This window comes from Lissotriton helveticus, chromosome 10 (assembly GCF_964261635.1).
Source record: "Lissotriton helveticus chromosome 10, aLisHel1.1, whole genome shotgun sequence".
In the NCBI taxonomy this organism is placed as follows: Eukaryota; Metazoa; Chordata; class Amphibia; order Caudata; family Salamandridae; genus Lissotriton; species Lissotriton helveticus.
This window is the reverse complement of record NC_136071.1, coordinates 73,412,397-73,435,292: the sequence shown is the minus strand read 5'-3', so window position 1 is coordinate 73,435,292 and position 22,896 is coordinate 73,412,397. Positions and strand designations below refer to the sequence as shown.

The window sequence follows — 22,896 nt, the reverse complement described above, 5'->3', positions numbered from 1 at the left end:
CTTTTCCAAAACCCAGAAGCAATGGATGCAGGGGTGTCCTTAGATGTTGGGTTTTTCCTTACTGGAACATTTACAGTTGAGGGGGCCTGTGTGCAGAGTCTGTAGGCAACGTTGGGCAGTTCAGGAGGGGTGAAATCACAATGGCCTCTAGCTCTGCGGGCTGGAGAACCTTGTTGGCACCGGTGGTCCACATCAACTTGGGCCGGAGGTGACTGGTGCTGTGGTGGCTTCAGGTGTCTGGTTTTGGCAGTTCCAGAGGCCTCAGTTTCCTCTCTTTTGAAGATTCTTTAGAACTGGTCAACTGTTAATGGGAGGTCTTGAGTCTTTTTCGAAGGCAGGCAGTCCTCTCTAGATTCTGGAGTCACAACTGCAGGACGAGTCGACTTTGGTGCTGTTTTCGACGAGGGATGCAGATAGGGAGGGCAGGGTTTGTACAAGCTCAGCTGCTGCTTCTCTTTTCTCTGCTTTTTTGGCTCTTCGGTGTCCTCTCCTCAGGTCATCAGGATCTGCTTCTCTGGTGCCAGGGACTCCCCTAAATACTGGATTTAGGGGCATTTGGGGACAGTATGGTAGTAACCAATGGGATACAAACCCTTGGGGTCACTACTTCCCCTATATGACCACTTCCTGTGGGGAGAGGGCATAACCCTGTCCCAGAATTCCTAAGAATGCCATCACAAAGATGGCTACTTGTGAAAAAAAGTGTCCACCTCACCGTAGCCTACCTTAAGGGTGGTACTAGCCTGGGGGTGGCAGGCCTACCTAACTAGCTAATTTTCCCATCTGTCTAGGTGCCCAGGGGGCTCTAGATAGGGAGTTGCTGCTTCTCCTGTGAGGGGAGCCAGATTCACATTCCAAAGGCGGCAGCTTCTTTAAAGCCCACTGGCACAAGGAGGCTAATCAGCAAGTCGTCCTGTGGTGATACTGGGTGTTACACCCTCTTCCGGTACAAACTTTTGTTCTGGGTCTCCTGAGAGCAAAGGCTCTTTCACCTTAGGAGGTCAGGTTTTCACCTCCAAGGTGCCCTCTTGCAGCATGTACTGGTAAATTCAACATTGGCATCAGTGTGTGTTTACCAGTACTAGATGTTTGATACCAAACATCCCTATTTTCAGTGAAGCCATCATGTATCTGTGGAGCTCGTTTTCACCAGTCTCCAGTACATGTTTTAAAATGGCTTCCTTGGTCGCTTGTACTGCCATTAATAGAACTGACCAGCACAGGTAATATTCAGCACCCTGCCTTAGGGCTATCAGGTTTGCTGTAGGATGACTTAAAAATATTACATGCAGTGTTAGGGGACATGGCACAAAGGGATGTGACACATGTCGTGTTTTTGCTTTCGTCTGCATCAAGACATGCATCCTGCAATAGCATCCCTGCATGTGCTTGGCGAGGTCCTTTAGGGTGGCACAATTTGTGCTGCTGCCTTTAGGGGCTCACTGTAGCACCCCAGGCCCTAGGTACCTGGGTACCATTTACTAGGAACTTACAGAGGGTGCTAAACGTTTTGCCAATCGGGGGAACAATTTACAGTTTTAGGAATGCGCTCTGGCACTGGGGAGCTCATTAGCAGGAACCCAGTGCACTTTCAGTCGAAATCACATAATTTACCAGCCAAAAAGTGGAAGTGGCCAGGTGTAAAAGGGGCACTTGCATACAAGAGGTTTAACACACCAACATTCTAAAACAGATTGGGGTACTTCGAGGTCTCAATTCTTAACCCTGGATTTCACTGGGCATTGCAATTTTGCAAACAGAAAACTGAACTACGATCTTTTTGCTCTTACCGACCTAGGGAAGAATGAGATTCAATGCCCTCTGCAAGTAGGCTTGGGCAGTAGTAGCTCAAATCGTGAAGACCGCTGGTAGCAGCACTTCATCTCTAAATGTAGAAAACTTGAAAGTAGTATTCTTTAGCATATCTTTCATAAGATGACATTGAGCCTAAAGAATATTAATGCAAAGCTATTTAATTTGTGGTTGAATCTACACGTCGACCTATATGAAGAAGCAAATCAATGCAAAATAACTAAACTTTGCATCCCGATTAAGTACAAGTTGCTTTACCTTAACACTGATCCTAACCATCAATATAACATAGGCCTTACCCTTAAGTGTAAACTAGACCCTCCTTGTAACTCTTTACCTTGCCGTAAGCACCACCCAAATAAAACTTTAAATAGTTTGTAATGACCTGAACTGTCTGTTGTGGGGGATTCTTTGTAAGATTTGTAGACATTCTTGTGTTTGTTTTACTAGCAGCCCGTCCCGACGTTGTCCGGGTAGGCTTTTCGAGAGTACTGACCAGCATCGCCGCTCCTCCCCCACCAGCATCGCCGCTCCTCCCCGCGCTGGGCATTTCATCTGCTGTGCACTTCTGAAGTGCCTGTCCGAACCCATACTTTACTGAGGCCCGCTGAAGTGGCTCGGCACCCCTGCCCGCCCTGTTGTTCTGACCCTGCAGGTGTTGGCGAAGTGCAGTTGGAGTGTACCGCGCTGTCTGAAGGAGGGCTCACTTGACTGTTGATGTGGCGATCCTGCGGCGGGTGGGGGTGTTATCGTTTTGGGGAGATAGGATCTGGCACCCTCTGACTGTCGCATGGCACTAAGGTGGCGTGGGTGCACATTTTACTGGAATGGGAGACATTCCCCCGGATAATGTGAAGAGGTGTAAGCTGCGGTGGGGCGTGCCCGGGTCTACATGTCTGAGGCTCCCCCCAGCTAAGATTGAGAAGCAAATGGCACCGTCTGCACTCACAGCCCGCTGTATTTACACGTTCAGTGCGAAAGAGCGTTTTGCTAACACGGTCAAGTTTGATTCCTTACACACCGTGGCACCTTCTGCACTCATAGCCCGCTGTATTTACACGTTCAGCGCGAAAGAGCGTTTTGCTAACACGGTCAAGTGTGATTCCTTACACGCCGTCGAACATGTAAAGTGTGAATCTATACTACTTACTAACAATATTTGCATTGTGCGATGGCTCCTTCCCGCGCTGGGCACTCCATCAGCTGGGCACTTCCGCATGTCGGGTGTCGGTCCCTTGCTCCTTCCGAACGTCGCGTTTACGTAACGCGAAGCCCACACGCCATTGCGCCTCTCCCAAGCGTTGTGACGCGGAACGCCGCGCGTCTAATCACTGTATGTATACGGACTACTTTTCCCCTAACGTTCTTTCCCCCACCCAACCCCCCCCCACGCCCCCCAATGTATATGGTGTGTTGATGTATAGCCTATGTCCATCTCCTGGACCTCCCCTTTCTAACGCTGTATTGGATGTTGTGATTGGTGGTGTACTTTTCGAGTTTACCTGGCTCAAAGGACACAGTTCTCTCTTTATAATAGTAGTATAGATATCACATAATCGTATGACTTTGTGACTTTCCTCATTTATCCTCAGTTGAAGTTCATTCATGTCACGGACTTGGTTACTGTATCCTGATTGCTCTGTTGTGGTCATAGCTATGGGGTTTCCCAGCCATCTTCCATTCTCAGCGTAGTCATACACAAAATTGCTTTCAATAACAGATCTTCTTTCTGGGATGGAAAGCAATATCCTCGGTCACCGCATCCTATCACTGGCCGCAACTGAGTGGCTCCAGCATGCCTATCATGGATATTTCAATTTCTGCCATGGCTGCAGGAACATTCTGAAAGAAGGCCAAGCTTTCAGTGACAAGCTTCTCTTACGCCTTCATGTTAAAAAGATTCTGCCTGTGGTGTAAGGCCGGATCGAACCAGGAACCTGCTAAGAAAAGACTTTATATTTGGCCATGCCAAGATTGCACTTCTTTTCCTTGGATAAAATGTTTAACAATTTGCCATTAAGATTTGAAGACAAGTCTGTAGCTTTTCTTTTTACTGGTCGAGGGTGTTTTTTTAAAGAAATTTGGAATTTCATTCTCTTTATCAAACTGGCTCTCATGGGATTTAATATAGTCCTCTGTACATTGACACACCTTCCTTTTGACCCATTGAAAGAAGATGTCTTAGTAGCCATCAGTTCTTTGTCATGCACCTTGCATTTTATTTCTGTGAAACAAACCACCTGGAATCCTGCCTTCTGTTGTATTTCAAAAGTGATTGAGGATTTTCTGATAACATTAACATTTGTTCCTCATTATTATTCTCCTTGGATATGGGTAGATACATTCTGCATTCCCTTAATGGCGCAAAAAATTAGTAAGCCAAACAACTTCTAATCATTTAAGCCCGGAATAGCAACAGACCCCTACTGGACAGGTGTCAAGCTCATTCAACTGAGGCAGAGCAGCTGACTAATGCCCTTCTTTGAAATTTCCTAATTAACCAACAGCCACATGGAGATCAGTTCATACTGCTCCCAGACAATACTGCTTACATTTTGAATCCAAAGCACACACACATAGGACAGACCTCTGTGTGAGCCCTATTTAATTTTCATTGTATCTAGTTTATTTCTTTGATTCCAACTATTTGGTTCACCATCACTCTGTGCAGTTCGATGAGCTTTTCTATTCAGTTCCAGTGCATATTACAAAAATCAAATAGAGAAAATAAAATGACTTGCATTGTGTCCATAATAGATATGTTAATGAAATTCATAAGCAATCCTTCTGTCTCCCTGCTAATGCCAGAAAAACTGACATTTGAATTGGGCCTAACCATCTTTCTTTGTGCTGGATGTCAAAATTAATTGATGTTGAACTCTTTCCACAGTGCGTTGTCAAATTCCTCTAAAGTAGCTGCCTTTCACTTCCCTGGGAGTTTACTTCTTTGACGAAAAAATGTAAATAAGTCTTATTCCCTCCCCCAACCTCCTCCATTGTTTTTTTAGCCAGGTGCTATTCTAATTGTTTGGAAGAAAAAAATGTATTCCATAAGAATTTAATAAATTATTTTTTAAAGGTTGATTGTTTAATGAAATTGTCCTTGTGGCGAACTAGAATTTAAGCATCTACTTTTTTGTGCATCTTTTCCAGTAATTTTCCGGCATGACCAACCTCAGAAGATGCTGTTTAACTTGTGGACAGTCTTACTTGCTTGTGATACAGTAGTTGATGATGCCTTTGCCAATCATTGATCAGATTTGCTCTCCTGAAAAATGAAAGGTTTCCTTGCTCACTTTAAATTAAACCTTTTACTTTGAAGAAGGCTCTTGGACAGTTTGTGATGTCTGTAAAAAGTAGAGTAACGAGCAAGCTGCCTATAAACAAGCGAGTTGAGCAGAATTGTAGCAATTGCCACTTTATGCTCCTGATTTCTTCAAAAATGACTGCATGTGGTACTAAAAGATTTTCCATATGCATATCATTCCTACTTGGGCAGGAATTTCCCCAAATGTTTGACATCTAACTGCCAAATCAAACTACAGGATTTAATGACAATTGTACCCAAATAAGTTAAAGGAAATGGTTTACACCTCATAGCCTTGATTCTCTTTGTCTCTCCACCATTTCTTCTTCCTTCTGACCTTTCACAGCCTTTCTGAGGAAAAGTAACCTACCTTTCTCTGCTCTCCCCACAGCTACGAAATTTCTATCAATGCCCTTGATGATGAAGATGGTGGGGGAGGGGAGGACATCGTCTTGCCCATCTACCTTCGGGAACGCACACACTCCAGGGAGTATGCAGATAGCTACTATGGTGTCTCACTTTTTGGGCATCCGTTATTGGTGTCTGTTCCGAGGGAAAAGCTCACCTGGGATTCACTTTACCAGATTTTACTGCATCGGCTCTCGTAAGTATAACTAAAATGTAAAATTAATCCTTATCTAATGTATGGTTTGATTGTACCCCCGCCTCTCTTTGGTCACTCTTAATGATTCAAAAGTTGTAAGAAAGTGCCCTCTTTTTTAATGGTTTCCACCACGATTTGCTAAACTGCTAATGTACTTTGACTGACGCTCGACCTCGGACCTGGGGAAATCGGTTCGAGTCTCGGTAATGACGCCCCCCAAAAAAAATCATGTGATTCTGGGCTATTCACTTAATCTCCCCGTGCCTAACAAAAATTAATGTGTGTCCTCATGTAACGTAACTGGTGCTATGTAAAGCGCTCTGATACCCTATTCGGGTCAAGTTCGCGCTATATAAAACTCTTTAAAAAAAATAATAATAAAAAAAAACACCCAATTGGCACTCTTTGGCCACAGGTCAGTCCCTTGTAAATGGTACCACAGGTACCAAGGGCACTGTGGCCAGGGAAGGTCTCTAAGGGCTGCAGCACTTATTGTGCCACCCTTGGAGGCCCTGAACCTTTACACACACAAACACTGCCTTTGCAGGCTCCGTATTTTGTTGCAGAACAAAGTGAAGAGTCGACATGGCACATATCTCAGTGTGCCATGCCTACAACCCACTGCCCTGGCATAGGGCAGCCATCCTTCTAGCTAAGTGCACTATACCTGTGGTGAGAGTACAGGTCCATGAGCCCTGTACCCTTACAGTGTCTAAGCCAATGCTTAGTCATTGTAAGTTCAATATCTCCATTAAGAGTATATGGTGCTGGGAGTTTGTCCATAGCAACATAATGGCTACACTGAAAACTGTAAAGTTTGGTATCAAACTTCTCAGCACATTAAACCCACACTGATGCCAGTGTGGGATTTAATGAAAAATGCACTCGGAGGGATTCTTAGAGATGCCCCGTGAAAAACGACCTAACACTAGTGTCCAGGCTGAGTGACTGCTTGCCTGCTGCCACCACCAGACATGTTTCTGGACCCCTGGGTCGAGAGCCTGCTGCTCTCGGGGGTCTGAAACAATGCACATCCGGGGACGAGGTGCCAATCCTCCTCCCCCAGGATGAGCAGGATCCACGAAGGGGAAGCTTCAAAGGCTTGCCGCCTTTGTGAGCTACCCCAGGCTTTTGCTGCTTCCAACATCTGGCCCCCACCGGTTCTGACCCCCACTTTGGGCAGGAGAATCAGCGGGGAAACCAAGTGAGAAAGGGAGGTGTGCCCACTTTTGCCAACCCCACCCCTCAGATGGGGAGGCGTAGTGAAGCACAACTCTGTCCCCGCCATCTTGCAGATGGGGGGCCCCAGCCAACCAGAGTGAGGCTTTTGCCTCCTCTCCCACTGTAGGGTGGCACAATAGGGGGTGTACCCACCCCAAAGAAGGGACCATTGGCCCAACCTTTACCTACCTGTAATGGCCCGAAGTCTAGTATTTAAGGGGAACAAGAATCAAAAAGAAGGGTTGATGCAGCCGTACTGAACTAAGAGGACGACGCCCATTCACTTGGCCCCAGCTGTGGCTCCGGCCAAATCCATGAGTCTGCCCCACCCTGCACCCGACACCTATGGCCCGAGTTCGAGTGGCCGAACACCACAAGGAGGTCTCCCTAACGATCCTGACCTGATATCTGGTGATCTGACCTCCCTCGAATCCCCAAGCAAAGCCTGCAGCCTCTTTCTGGAGAATCCCCCTGACCTTGACCAGAGCTGGTAAGAAAACCATATGCCTAAAGACACCCCTACACCAGCCATCCCACGGCCTTGGGTGGCCCAACCGACTGTGTCCCTGCATCCCAAGTTACCTCTCCAACTTCTGGTCACCTCCAGAAGATCTTCGTCCCCGAGCCTGCAGTCTTTGTTGCAACCTGAGAATCCCCATTGAAATCAACAGGGCCCCTGACCCCAAAACAGCAGCTTGCACCCAGCCACCCTTGCGCTGCTGCGGGTGTACTGTAGGTGCTAACTTGGATCCCCCTTTGCCCTGAGCCTAATACAAGGAGCTTTGCTCCCACAACCTTGTAGCCTGCTCTTGAGCAGCCACCAACCGGAGACCCCCTATCCCCCCCATTGGATAACATTAGGCCTGAGTACTCTGCACACAGCTGCCCTAGTGCCGCTGTGGGTGCTTTGAAAGTGCATCCTTGACCCTGGGGGAACCATGGTTCCAACCGCAGAATACCAACTCCCACAACCAAGTACTTACCTGTTAACTGATAACCACATGTTCGAGGCATATGGGCTGCAGATGGTACATTTATGAATAGATCGCCATCTGGTGTTGGGCTCGGATGATTGCACTTGTTTTTCTCTTGGAGAAGTCTTTTGTAGTCACGAGGCTGGTAACTCCTCCCTTGGGTGATAGTGCGCATGGGCATCGGCTCCATCCTTAGATTGTTTTTTTTCGCCATCGGGTTCGGATGAGGATCGAAGCGCTCCGGATCGACTTCGAGAAAGAAGTTATATTTCCAATTCGACGGTATTGTTTATCGAGCGCGAGTTCATTTCCATTCCAACGTGCTTCGAGGTCAACAACAAAAATTCCAACTCTACGTCGACGAGACCGGGAGGCCCATCTCGATGTAGTCCAGCCCGGAGTCCATGGAAAGGACTTCATTCAAAAAATGTCCAACGTGTGGTGCTAAATTCCCACACAAGGACCTACACGAGGTTTGCAACCTCTGTTTATCACCTGACCACGAATCCAGGAACTGTGAAGCCTTGGAGGCTTTCTCCTCCAAGTCGACGATCAGAAACCGTCGAGCCCGAAGACACGAGATGTCGAGGATGGAGTCAGATGCAATCCCAGAACTGTTAGAGGTCCAACACCCTGAGGAAGAAGAAGATGAGGACGGGTCGGGTCGGGTCGGAAGCGGACGAGTCTGAAGTCGAAGAAGTCGACGTTCATCAAACCGTGAGTGACGACGTCCCTTTGCCAAAAAACCGACCCCGATTGGTGTCCACCCCGCCTTCGAGCCCGGTCAGACAACCAAAAAGAGTTTCCGACGCCCCGCCTTCGGGCTCGGCAACGAAACCGAAACACTCGGTCTCCCACTACGTCGGAGCCGAGAAACGGTCGACATCGACATCGACACCGAAGCTCCATACCATAGAGAGCTCACACTCGAAACATTCCACGTCAATACCGAAACATGCTTCGACGTCGAAGACCACCTCGACACCGAAAAAATCTGACTCGAGCAAATTCTCGGTGCCGAAAACACAGAACACCGAGATACAGAAGCAAAAGCACCTTTCGGACCCGAAAACTTCGGTACTGACACAGGAGCAACAAACAGATGCAAAACAAAAGACTTTGTTCATTGATCCACAGACTGGCAAGGTGGTGACAAAACTACCTAAAAAGAGGAAGACTCAACCGTCGGAGGACAAAGCTCCTCCTCCTAGGAAGAGAACAATGGGGACAAATACAACTCCTCCCCTGTCTCCACAACCTATGAACACACCCTCTTCTCCTCTTCCTCATGCTCTGTCAGCTATTTCTATACCTTCTACACCACGCCCATCTGCACCTCAAACAGATGTAGAAAGTGACACAGGGGATGGGGACCTTCCTAGGGATGACAATACTATCCCAGAAGACACAGACCCATGGGAGGATTATGACGCAGTGTCAGACAATGATAATGACCCTGACCTGTATCCCTCAAAACCCTCTCCCCCCTGATGATAATTCAGGTTTTGCACAATTAATTAATAGGGCAGCAAAATACCACAAGGTAGATTTACATACAGGACCTCAGATAGAAGATTTCCTTTTAGAAACACTACCTGCTGCACAAAAATCCTCAGGGACCCTACCAATGCTTAAAGGTCTCCTCACTCATACATCAGACATATTCAGAGAACCGGTGTGGGCTAGGGTGTTAAACCCAAGAATTGATAAAAAGTATAAGGCAGCCCCAAAAGACCCAGTGTTTATTAACCCCTTCGACGCTCATGACGAGCCCAGCTCGTCATGGAGTTTCCATTGACTTCAATGGAAATTACATTCAAAGCCATAAAACACCTTAGCATCCAAGTGGTTAAGGGGCAAATACCTCTGGACTCATTAGTAGTCTCAAACGCTCGTAAGAGGGCAAACTCACTAACAGCAGGAGAAGCTCCTCCTCCAGTCCAAGTTAATAGATGACTCTGGCAAAAGAGTTGCATCCCAAGCAGCAAATAGCTGGCGCATAGCAAACACTCAAGCGATACTTGCACGTTATGACAGAGCTCATTACGATGAGTTAGAAAAACTCATTACACATCTCCCTAAGGAACATCAAAAAAGGGCAGATCAGCTAATACAAGAAGGGAAGATAATAACTAACAGTTCCATAAAGTGCGCCTTAGACGCAGCAGACACTGCAGCAAGATCCATAAACACCAGCATCATGTTAATAAGACATGCATGGCTTAGGGTCTCAGGGTTCAAACCGGAAGTACAGACTTCTTTATTGAATCAGCCCTTTGATGGTAAAACACTCTTCGGATCAGGTACAGATGAGGCATTAGAAAAGATGGAAAAGGACACAGAAACGGCTAAGTCAATGGGAGCATTGCAACAGCCAGCTCACAGGGGTTCCTTTCGTAGATCCACCTATAGAGGCGGATCAAAGAAGACAGGCACAAGCCAGCAATCAACCTCTTTCACACCAACATCACCCAGAGGGAATTCTAGAGGCAGTTACAGAGGTAACAACAACAAAGATAGAGGTCGCGGAAATAACAACAACCGCAACTCCCCTACCCCAAAACAGTGACTTCATACAGCTCCCCCCAGACCACGTAACACCGGTCGGGGGACGCCTATCACAGTTCCTACCTGTCTGGGAAAGCATCACATCAGACAGGTGGGTGAGACAAATTATCCAACATGGTTTTTGCCTAGAACTCACAGCTACCCCACCAAACATCCCCCCCCAGACAACGTCCAATGAGCCAAGATCATCTGACATTATTAAAACAGGAAGTACTATCACTGCTACAAAAGCATGCTATAGAGAAGGTTCCACAACATCAACAGGGAACAGGAGTATACTCTCGATACTTCCTAATTCCCAAAAAAGATGGATCTCGAAGGCCAATACTAGACCTCAGACCTCTCAATGCATACATAAATTCGGAACATTTCCACATGGTCACGTTACAACAAGTACTTCCTTTACTGAAGAAAGGGGACTTTCTTTCTACACTGGATCTAAAAGACGCCTACTTTCATATCCCAATTCACAAAGCCCACAGACAATACCTCAGGTTTGAGGTAGAAGGACAGCATTATCAGTTCAAAGTCCTTCCGTTTGGCGTCACAACAGCACCAAGGGTATTCACCAAATGCCTAGCAGTGGTTGCAGCACACCTAAGAAGACAACAAATACATGTCTTTCCTTACTTGGACGACTGGCTAATAAAGGCCACGTCACAACAGGAATGTCTTCAAAACACATAAAAGACAATTCAACTGCTGCACCAGCTAGGGTTTACGGTGAACTACACAAAATCCCACCTGCAACCAAACAAAATGCAACAATATCTAGGGGCTACTATAGATATAGAAAAAGCCAAAGTATACCCCAATCCAGTCAGGATTCAGATCATTTTTACATTGATTCAAAGGTTTCAACCGCAACACTCATTAACAGCGCGATTGTTCATGCAGTTATTGGGGATGATGTCCTCTTGCATACTGCTAATCCCATATGCCAGACTACAAATGTGTCTGCTTCAAGAATGTCTAGCAACACAGTGGAATCAGGCTCAAGGTCAGATTACAGATCTGGTGTTGGTAGACGACCGCACGCATCGCTCTCTGAAGTGGTGGAATACAACAAACATTTCCAAAGGGCGGTCGTTCCTAGAACCAATTCCACAAGTGGTGCTAACAGCGGATGCATCGCTCGCCGGATGGGGAGCTCATATGGACAGATACACAGTACAAGGGAGATGGAGTGTACAGCAAAAACAACTGCACATAAACCATCTATAACTACTAGCAGTGTTCCTAGCACTGAAAGCTTTTCAAATACATATTCTCAACAAGGCAGTCCTGATCAGAACAGACAACATGACAGCAATGTATTATATTCAAAAACAGGGGGGACACACTCTCTCCAACTATCCAGACTAGCACAGGAAATTTGGAGATGGGCCATTCCTCAAAAAGTCTATCTGTTAGCCGAACACCTACCAGGAGTTCAAAATCAGATAGCAGACATCTTAAGCAGAGAGTCAGAACAAATACATGAATGGGAACTGCACGACCAAATACTGCAACCATTCTTCCAAAGATGGGGACAACCGGAGATAGATCTCTTTGCCACTCATCAGAACGCAAAATGCCAAAGCTTCGCATCCAGGTACCCACACCACCTGTTGCAGGGCAATGCATTATGGATAAATTGGTCCAACAAATTTGCATACGCTTTTCCCCCTCTCCCACTAATTCCATTAGTGGTTCGAAAACTGCAACAACATTCAATGACCATGATACTAGTGGCACCCACGTGGGCAAGACAGCCGTGGTTCACCACGCTACTACAGCTCTCGCAGGAGCCATACCAAAAACTAAGAATCTCACCCATGCACCTTACACAGAATCATGGAGAAATAATGCACCCAGATCCCAAACAACTGAACCTAGCGATCTGGCTCCTGAGATCTTAGAATTTGGATACTTAAATCTACCTCCAAACTGTAGGGAAATTATCAAGCAAGCAGGACGTCCTACCACCAGGGCCTGCTATGCAACAAAGTGGAAAAGGTTTGCTGTATACTGTAACAGTAACCACATCAACCCTCTGGACGCATCTACACAAAATATCATTTGCTACCTACTACACTTACAGCAATGTAACCTTGCTTACACTTCAAGTAGAGTACATCTTGCAGCTATAGCAGCATACCTGCAAAACAGGCAACACTTATTCCTATTTAGAGTGCCCAAAATTAAGGCTTTCATGGAAGGACTCAAAAGAGTTATCCCACCAAGACTACCACCTTCTGCAGTCTGGAACCTTAACATAGTACTCACCAGACTAATGGGGCCACCTTTTGAACCTATGCATAGGTGAGAAATACAATTTCTTACATGGAAGGTGGCCTTCCTTATAGCCATTACCTCCCTTAGGAGAGTTAGTGAGCTACAGGCATTAACAATACAAGAACCATTTCTACAGTTACACCAGAATAAAGTGGTTCTTAAAACAAATCCAAAGTTCTTACCTAAAGTAATTTCAGCATTCCACATCAATCAACCAGTGGAACTACCAGTCTTTTTTCCAAAGCCACAGACGGTAGCAGAGAGGGCCCTACATACACTAGATGTCAAAAGGGCAATATTATACTACATAGAAAGAACTCAGACTTTCAGGAAAACTAAACAACTATTTGTAGCGTTTTCCCCAACACATAAAGGCAATCCTATCTCAAAAGCAGGCATTGCCAGATGGATCGTAAAATGTATACAAATATGTTACATAAAAGCAAAAAGAACATTAACTGTTCCCCCTAGAGCTCATTCTACACGCAAACTAGGGGCATCTATGGCATTCTTAGGGAACATCCCCCTAGATGACATATGCAGAGCAGCAACTTGGTCTACACCGCATACCTTCACAAAACACTATTGTGTTGACGTTCAAGCAACACAACAAGCGAGGGTGGGCCAGGCTGTATTAAAAACTTTATTTCAAACTGTTGCAACAGACTCCGGTGACCACCGCTAGGGAGGTAACTGCTGTGTAATCTATTCATAAATGTACCATCTGCAGCCCATATGCCTCGAACGGAATACGCTACTTACCAGTATGCATCTGTTGTTGGCATAGAGGGCTGCAGAGTGGAACATGCCCTCCCTACCTCCCCGGAAACCTGTGTCTGTTCCAACATTATCTTATTTAGATACACTTACATGGGCATCTCTTTCTGTATTCTATCATACTACTCCATCTAACCCTACTATGGCAAAACAATCTAAGGATGGAGCCGATGCCCATGCGCACTATCACCCAAGGGAGGAGTCACCAGCCTCGTGACTACAAAAGACTTCTCCAAGAGAAAAACAAGTGCAATCATCCGAGCCCAACACCAGATGGCGATCTATTCATGAATGTACCACTCTGCAGCCCTCTATGCCAAGAACAGATGCATACTGGTAAGTAGCATATTCCTTTCTCCATAGGAATGCTGTGACTATTTTTCCTTGAAAATTGTTGTGCGGAGTGGGTTTTGTATGAGAACTTGAAAAACTTCAAACAACTAAAAACTGCTTTACTTACATTTGTCCCAGTGTGATATCTAGGCATATCACACTGATTAGTAGAAGTGATCGATAAAGTAATCTGAAAAGTAATCAAAAGTAATATAACAGTAATTTCCACTGTGTTGAAAAGATTCACAAACCTGTCACAGACATTTTTATTCAGCTTGCTTGTATTGTTCAACCATTTACACTTACCTGTACCAGGCTTGCTTAGTTCTAGAAAATAAATATAACTAAATAATATTGATCTGGTAGAGACTTCTAGCTGCAGATTCCTTACCTTTGAATTTCCCAGGCTTCCGGTTAGACCTGGAAACTTTTGCTGAGCAATACCCCTTGCACGCGACGACGGGTGGCTCCATTCGGCTCCGCATGACGTGCTTATGCATAGATCACCATCTAGTGTTGGATCCGGATGTTTGCACTTTGTTTTTCCTCGAAGAAGTCTTCCTAGTCACAAGGTAGGTGACTGCTCCTTTCGGTGATAGTGCGTATGGTCATCGACTCCATCTTCATATTGTCTTTTTCCACCAACGGGTTCGGATGTGACTTGCTGCGCTCCCGTTCGACGCCGATCCTTCAGTTTCTCTCGGTGCGTACAAACACTCAACCTCGATGGTATTGTTTTCGATCGCGTACTCTTTTCTTTGCAGATCGTGTTTATCAAAACAACTATATTTCGATCAGAGAGCTCTTGGTAGGCCGTCGGGCCTAGGCCCCGGTTTGACTCGCAATAGATGGAATTAACTCCTTTTAAATGTTGTCCTCGGTGCCGCGCAACATACTCACGAAGTGTGCAACCTGTGTTTGTCACCGGAACACCGTGAGCAGGACTGCGACGCGTGCCAAGCTTTCCGCTCCAAAAAGACTCTTCGCGACTGTCTGGCCCGACGACGTGACATGCATAGCCAACACACAAGCTCCATTCTAGACCTCTTCGGACCTGAATAGGAGGAACAAGAAGCCGGCGGTACTATCGGAGCCGAGGAGGAACAGGAACAAATCTTCCTTTCCGACGATGGTTCCGACCAGGATGAAGACATCCCGCATGGACACCGTACTGGAAGTACAGTCCCTACCTCGCCGCAACTTCCAATCCAGTCCCACCAATCAGGACCCGGTCGCCACCGAAACCAGGCTTCTGATGCCCCGACCTTCAGGCTGGGCACTGAAGTCAACCAAAAAGCCTGCCGGCCCTGAAAAGCCCCATGCCAAGTCTGGCACCGAGCCAAAACCTTTGGGATCGAAAACAAAGTCCGGCACCGAACATCACCATTCAGTCCCGAAAACCACCTCGGATCCGAAAGCACCAGCCCCGAAACCTTTGGCTCAAAAACAGACTGAGACACCAAAGTCACAGAAAAAGCATAGTTCCGGTGATCCGCTCCAAAAACCGGACTTGAAACAGAACATTTTGGTCATAAATCCAAAAACTGGACATAGTTCCATCAAAGTGACTTTTAAAAGGGGAGCCAATACTGAAGAGGAACACCAAATTCCTTTAAAGAAGAAAAATGTTGGGACAAACCCCTCCCCTCCTCCTCTCCCACTTCCTCTTCCTTCACTACCTTTACCTCAGTCTCTGCCTGTGCCTACTTCACCTGAGCACTCACCACCATATATACCTGACAATCAGGGTGATGGGGATGAATATGATACTAATGATTATACTCCTAGACATACAGATGAGTGGGATGACTATAACACTGATTCCCCCACATACAATGAGCCTGACCTATATCCTACCAGGCCCTCTCCACCAGATGAGTGTAAGATATATTGAATTGCTACTAGGGCTGCAAATTACCATGGGGTCCAGCTCCATAAAGAGTCCCCTGAAGAGGACTTCCTTTTTGAGACACTAAATATCACACAAAAATCAACACCCATGTTTCTCATGTTGAAAGGAATGACCAGACATGTAGACATTTACAAGGATCCTGTCAGGGCTCGTATCCTTACCCCTAGGGTGGATAAAAAAAATACAAGCTGCACCATCTGATCAGTCTACATAAAATGCCAATTACCCTTAGACTCATTAGTTGTCTCTAATGCACGCAAGAGGCAAACTCCCAGACTACTGGAGATGCACCCCCCACAGATAGTCAATTATCCTTGATGCTTCAGGGAAAAGGGTAGACTCCCAGGCAGCTAACTTCTGGCGCATAGGTAACACACAAGCGCTACTAGCCAGATATGACCGTGCGCATTGGGATGAAATGGTACAACTTTTCCAATTTGTACCCCAAGAACATAAAGCTAAAGCGCAAGACTTGGTACGTGAGGGACAACTAATTTACAATAATCAAATTAGGTGCTCCCTAGATGCTGCTGATACAGCTGCCAGAGCGGTGAACACTAGTGTCCTTTTAAGAAGGCACACCTGGGTACGAATATCGGGGTTCAAACCAGAAGGCCAGAACTCAATATTAAACACACTATTTGATAAAGAACACCTGTTTGGGCCGGTGGTGGATTCTTCCCTTGAGAAGATGAAAGATACCGAAGTGGCTAAGTCAATGGGAGCCCTTCAGTCTCCGCAAGCCTGTGGTTCCTTTCGGCCCTCCTTTTACAGAGCAGGTTCCAAAACCACTTCCTCGGATACTGTATCCACCTATAAGGGCAATAACCAACCCTCAGGTTCTAAACCTTACTTCAGAGGTGGTTATACAGGAAACAAGGGCAGGGGTAGAGGTAGAGGTTCCATCACATGTACCTCCCCCTCCAATACATAGCAGTGACTTGCCCATAGTTCCCCCTGACTACTTAACACCTGTGGGGGAAGACTGTCACAATTTCTACCAAAGTGGTAGTCAATAACAACAGACAAGTGGCTTCTTCAAATTATCCATTCTGGTTACTGCCTGGGGTTCATCAACACTCCTCCAAACATTCCCCCAAAGTCGCGAAAACTCTCACCAGATCACCTACACCTTAACCGCTACCGCGCTAGCGGGTTTTCCCGCTGTGCGCTGAAATTTGAAAATCGCGCGGTTTGTGACAAAGCCAGCTCGTCATCCGCGTAGCGCAGGTAACGCCCATGACGAGCTGGCTTTGTCATCCGCATCGAAGGGGTTAACAAACAAGAGGTACAATCCCTACTACTCAAACAAGCTGTAGAACCCGTACCACCACAACATCAAGGGTCAGGCATCTACTCCTTTTACTTCCTAACTCCCAAAAAGGACAGCTCTCTCAGACCAATATTAGATCTCAGAGAACTAAATCTTTACATACAGTCAGACCATTTCCATATGGTAACACTTCAACAAGTTCTTCCTCTTTTGCAAAAGGTCGACTTTCTTTCTAGTCTAGACTTAGACTATGTCTGCACTGGAAGCTCGGATTATTATAGTTCAACTAGCCATATCCGATACTAGTTGGAAATAGAACCTCTTAAAGGCAGAGTCAGAAGACCAATCTGCAGCATTGAGGTTTTGCAGCGTGAATCTTTTTCTGGATTCACATTGTGCATTATTCCTCCATCTAGTGGTTGGGTCCAGAATTGTCTTCGTTTTTTTTTTCTTTCTCTTGTTTTGGTCACGTTGACCACCATTTGGTGCCAGGCACCTTCCTGTGACGTCAGACGGTATCCTGGAGGTCGATGTGCATGATAGCCATCTTCAGATTCTTTTTTCCGCCGTTGGGCCTGGAAGCAAGATGGGAAGCTCAGAAGGAATTTTTGAAGTTTTTCCAAAAAACGTCAAAAAGGAAGAAGATTGCTTAGAAATATCATCGAACATCGGCGTCGGAACCAGAAGCAAGAGCTGGACAAGAGGACCATTTCCGTCCCCAAATGGCGAGGTAGGGGGTCATGGAGAATACCCCCTTCAAATTCTGCCCAAAGTGCCACAAGTACACTCAACGGGACCCACACAACGTCTGCAACCTCTACCTGCCTGAAGATCACCTGGACAAGGACTGTGAGGCCTGCACAGCGTTCCTGCCCAAGACGCTGAGAACACGCCAGAAGCAAAGACAGGCCCACTACACCACAATGTCGCAGACATCAAAGAAAACTTCCTTGAAAGACCTAGGTTTCTCTCGCGACGAAGAAAAACATGGAGCACCAGCGGAGTCGACATACGAGGGATCGGACGTCTAGGTCCTAGAAGGAGACTCCGTCCACACCAAGAAGGCGAAGGATCTGAAAAAAAAAGCTGGAAATGGTAAGACATCTTAGAAATCTGTCAGAACCGAAGGGCCACGAACATAAGGCACACAAAGCAGCCCCGACACAGACCAAAAAGGCGATCGAGGGTCAGCCGTGATTTAAGGAACGCTAAGGAACCCAACCAAAGGTTATTGAGGAGGGAAAATCGCTAATAACGCTGAAGCCAAAGGTCGACACTGAACCCGCAAAAAAGGGCACAACACCGTCTAAGACCAGCGTTGACGGCGGGACGAAAATAAAATCTCCGACCTCAGACGCTGAGAGGGCCCTCGGGGTCGAAAGGAAAAGAAAGAGGCTCGAGGAAGAGATGGCGGCAATCCTGCAAAAGAAAAGGGAAGTTGACGCCTCACTGAAGGGTTTTCAAATCCCAAAGACACCGGTGACCGAACTAGACAATGTTGACGCTGAAGAGGCAGAAGACGCTGAGGGAGAGGAAGAAGGTATTATCAACTCCCCTCAAAACCTCAAGGCGAAGAACACGAGGAATATGGAGATATACCTGAAGACGAGGAAAACTCTGAAACTTTCTAGGATACGTGGAATGACCTCAACACAGAGAGCCCGGAAGAAGAAATTTGCAGCTACCCGTCGAAAGCTTCCCATCCAGATGGCATAGCTTTCTACAATGACATTGTTAAAAGGGCAGCAAATCAATTTGGAGTACACTTAGAGGAGGAAAAAGGGGACACGTGTTTCTTTCTAGAAACACTGGCACCAGCTACGAGAGAAATGCGATACCTTCCTATGCTGCCCAGTATCCCCTGCCAAGGCAAAGAAGCCTTCAAGGAACCAGCTTCAAACAAGGGGGTAACATCCAGAGTGGAGAAAAAATATAAACCCTCCTCAAAGGACCCTAAATAAATTCAGGGAAGAATACCTAACTCTAATATTGTCACCACAGCCAGGAGGAGAGCCAATGCAGTCTCCAACACCGGCCACCACCAGAAAAAGAAAGTAAGAGGATGGACATGGTGGGGAGAAGAATGGAAAAGGAGGCAGTAACACAGTGGCGTTTTGCTAACTCAAACGCCCTACTAAATAGATATGGCGACCAACAGTAGGATGAGATAGAGGAAATGTTGAACAAACTTCCTGAGGAGGGCAAAAAGAGGGCAAAAACTATTGTCCAGGAGGGAAAAAACATGGCAAGCGCCTATCTAAAGTCCGCTTTGGATGCAGCAGATACTGCTAGTAGGCAGATGTGCACAGGAACGATCCTAAGAAGACATGCCTAGCTCAGGATCTCGGGGTTCAAGCAGGAGGTTCAAACCTCCATCATTAATAGGCCCTTCAATGGAGAAGCACTTTTTGGCAAGGAAGTGGATGAATCCCTTCAACAAATAAAGGAGAACAACGAAACAGCAAGGGCAATGGGGGCCCTGCAGCAGAGAGGTTCCTTTAAGAGAGGGGGATTCAATACCAGAAAGTCCGCAGGTGGAGGTACCTTTGCACAAGGACAACAGATGTCACAACAAACTCACGGGCAGCACCCAAGACAGCAAATGGGTCGTCAGTCAGGTTACCAAGGTTGGCATCAACAACAAAAACAGCCCTCTCTAGGAAGAGGCAGTGGAAGAGGTAGAGGCTAATCCTCTAGAGGAAGAGGAAATGGGTCCAACTAACTTAATCGCAAACCACGACCCACACAAAACACTGGTGGGGGGAGAATATCCTTTTTCCACAAATAATGGGAAAGGATAACAGAAAATTGGATATTACATTTGATAAGATGTGGGCATTGCATAGAGCTGACACACACACCACCTGCAAACCCACCAAAAGCAAGAACATTATTGAAATCAGAACAAAAATTGTTAAATGCAGAGATCAAGGAACTAAGACTAAAACAGGCAATAGAAAAAGTACCAAGACAGGAGTGGTTCACAGGAAACTACTCACCATATTTTCTAATACCCAAGCAACATCAAGCTCTAAGACCAATCATGGACTTAAGGTTCATAAACAAGTTCATACTAACACAACGCTTCAAAATATGAATGCTCCAGAAAATAATCCCACAGATTTCAAAAGGAGATTGCATGGCAACCGTAGACCTCAGATGCCTACCTTCATATTCCTATGAACAAAAAACACAGAAAGTACCTAAGATTCCTGCACAACGGAACACACTACCAATTCAAGGCACTTCAGTTCGGAATAAAATCAGCGTCACGTGTTCACAAAGTGTGTGGCCCAAGTGGCGGCACACCTGAGGAGCCCTATCTAGACAACTGGCTCAGAAGGGGAAATTCGAAAGAACATGCCACTATTGTGTGCAAAAAGCAATCCAAATACTACAAATTTTGGGTTTCCCCATAAACCACAAGAAATCTTCAACACCAGAAAGAGAAAAAATCTTCCTGGGAGCAAGGTTTAATACAACGAAACAAAAGGCATACCCCACACAAACCAGGATAACAAGCGATAGATTAGGAAACAACCCTCTACCAGAGGGGTCAGTCTCTGACAGTAAGGAGGGTCATGAAACTAATGGGCATGATGCCATCATGCATCCCACTGATCCCTCATGCAAGACTACACATGCAACCATTCCAAGAATGGCTTACCAACAGCTGGTCTCAAGCCACAGGAAGTTGGGAGGATTCTAGTGTTACACAAAGAGTGCAAGCACAGATACAATGGTGGGCATCCAACAACATAGCACAGGGGAGACCTTTCAGGAACCCAACTCCAACTGTGATATTCACCACGGACGCATCCCTCAACGGTTGGGGAGCGCATGTCAACCAGCTGAAAGTATATGGCCAATGGAACGAGCAGGATTCCACAAAGGACATCAAATTCTTGGAAATTAAAATCTTATCGCTAGCTCTAAAAGCATTCCAAAAACACATGCAGGGGAAAACCGTACTAATCCAAACAGACAATACAACAATGTTCAATCTCAATCTGCCTCTACGAACCATGGAAATTCTAAAGGAGGCAAGGAAACAGTCAACAAGAAAATGCTATACAACTAAATGGAAGCGATATACCACATAGTGCACCGCTAACAATAAACAAAGTTCAATCAACATGCAAGAAACAGTCATTACATACCTTACTTACCTCTTAGACAGTAACATCAACTACTCGAGCATTAAGGTGCACCTTGCTGCCGTAGTAGCTTACACAAGAGGGAAACCATGTAAAAGTTTTTTTACAAGACCAGTAATTAAAAGGTTTTTGGAGGGAGCAAAAAGAAATGCACCACCAAGAGCAGCTCCAGTACCCACATGGAGCGTAAATACAGTACTTTCGCAACTAATGGGAAAGCCCTTCGACCCCATGTATACAGCAGACCTCAAACACATTACTCTAAAAACAGCCTTTCTCATTGCTATAACATCTCTACGAAGAGTAAGTGAACTGCAAGCATTAACAATTTAAGAACCATACTTACAATTCCACAAGGATAACGTGATTTTAAAAACGAACCCACATTTCGTGCCAAAAGTGGTATCTAAGTATCACTTAAATCAGAACATTCTCCTACCAGTTTTCTTCTAAAACCCAAAGACTAATGGAGAAAGACGCCTTCATACCCTGGATGTAACGAGGGCATTATTGTATTATTTGCAAAAAACATTGCAAATCAGGAAAACAAAACAATTGTTTGTCGTCTACGCACATGCCAACACAGGATCACCTGTCACAAAGGGAACTATTGCAAGATGGATAGTACAAGCCATCCAATTATATTATGCCAATGCCAACAAAGAACTAACATTTCAACCAACAGCTCACTCCACTAGAAAGAAAGCAGCAACTCTAGCTTTTATGGCCAACATACCCATTGATTCCATTTGTGCTGCGGCAACATGGGCATCACCACACACTTTTACAAAACATTATTGTGTGAATATACAAATGAATAAGGAAGCTCAAATTGGACAATGGGTGCTTCAACACCTGTTTGCAATACCTTCCAATCACCACAGCCTCCCAGGCACGGGAGAAACCGCTACATAATCTAATGCACAGCATGTGAATCCAGAAAAGGATTACTTACCAGTAGGAGTAGTTTTGCAGCTTGAAGATTTTTCTGGATTCACATGCGACCCACCCGGCCTCCCCTATAAGGAAAACAAACAGGTGGGGAAGCACTAGATTTAAATAACCATCTTAAGGATTCACACAAGAATAAGAACAGGAAAAAAGAATGCGAAGATGTCTACCACGCAAGTCGGCTACCAGGATACCGTCTGACATCACACACAAGACGTAACTGGCACCAAATGGTGGTGATACCAAAGGGGCTGATGGAAGGAGCGTTTGAGCAAATGAAACACTCACCCCCAGTCAACTGATCTGGGTTTAATCCATCACCATTCTTTAGCTCACTCCACCACCCCAGTTCAAACCATATGCAAATCAGTCTGACCCTGTGCCTCATGGGAACAGTCCAGCCCAAACTGCCAAGCCATGTCTTCCCTGGACCGGAAACAAGCATCCCGGGACCGGTTTCGGGTTCATAACCCTCATCAGGCAGGTTATCTTGAAACCAGTAGCAGAGTGAGCAAGGGACCCACGTCTGTGCATACCCTGCCAACTTAGGGCGAACAAAGCAATACCAAAGGGGATGATGGAAGGAGCGTTTGAGCAAATGAAACACTCACCCCCAGTCAACTAATCTGGGTTTAATCCATCACCATTCTTTAGCCCACTCCACCACCCCAGTTCAAACATGGCCATATGCAAATCAGTCTGACCCTGTGCTTCATGGGAACAGCCCAGC

General features: G+C 46.0%; 1 protein-coding gene across 1 annotated transcript in view; it reads left to right on the top strand.

Annotated features, from left to right (window-relative positions):
• The window catches only part of USP11 (ubiquitin specific peptidase 11), a 452,733-nt gene that overhangs the window by 283,757 nt on the left and 146,080 nt on the right, over positions 1-22,896 (top strand). The window contains exon 13 of the mRNA XM_078664784.1: positions 5,511-5,723. Within this exon, the coding sequence (XP_078520910.1) occupies positions 5,511-5,723 (213 nt within the window). The remainder of the gene's footprint in view (positions 1-5,510; positions 5,724-22,896) is intronic.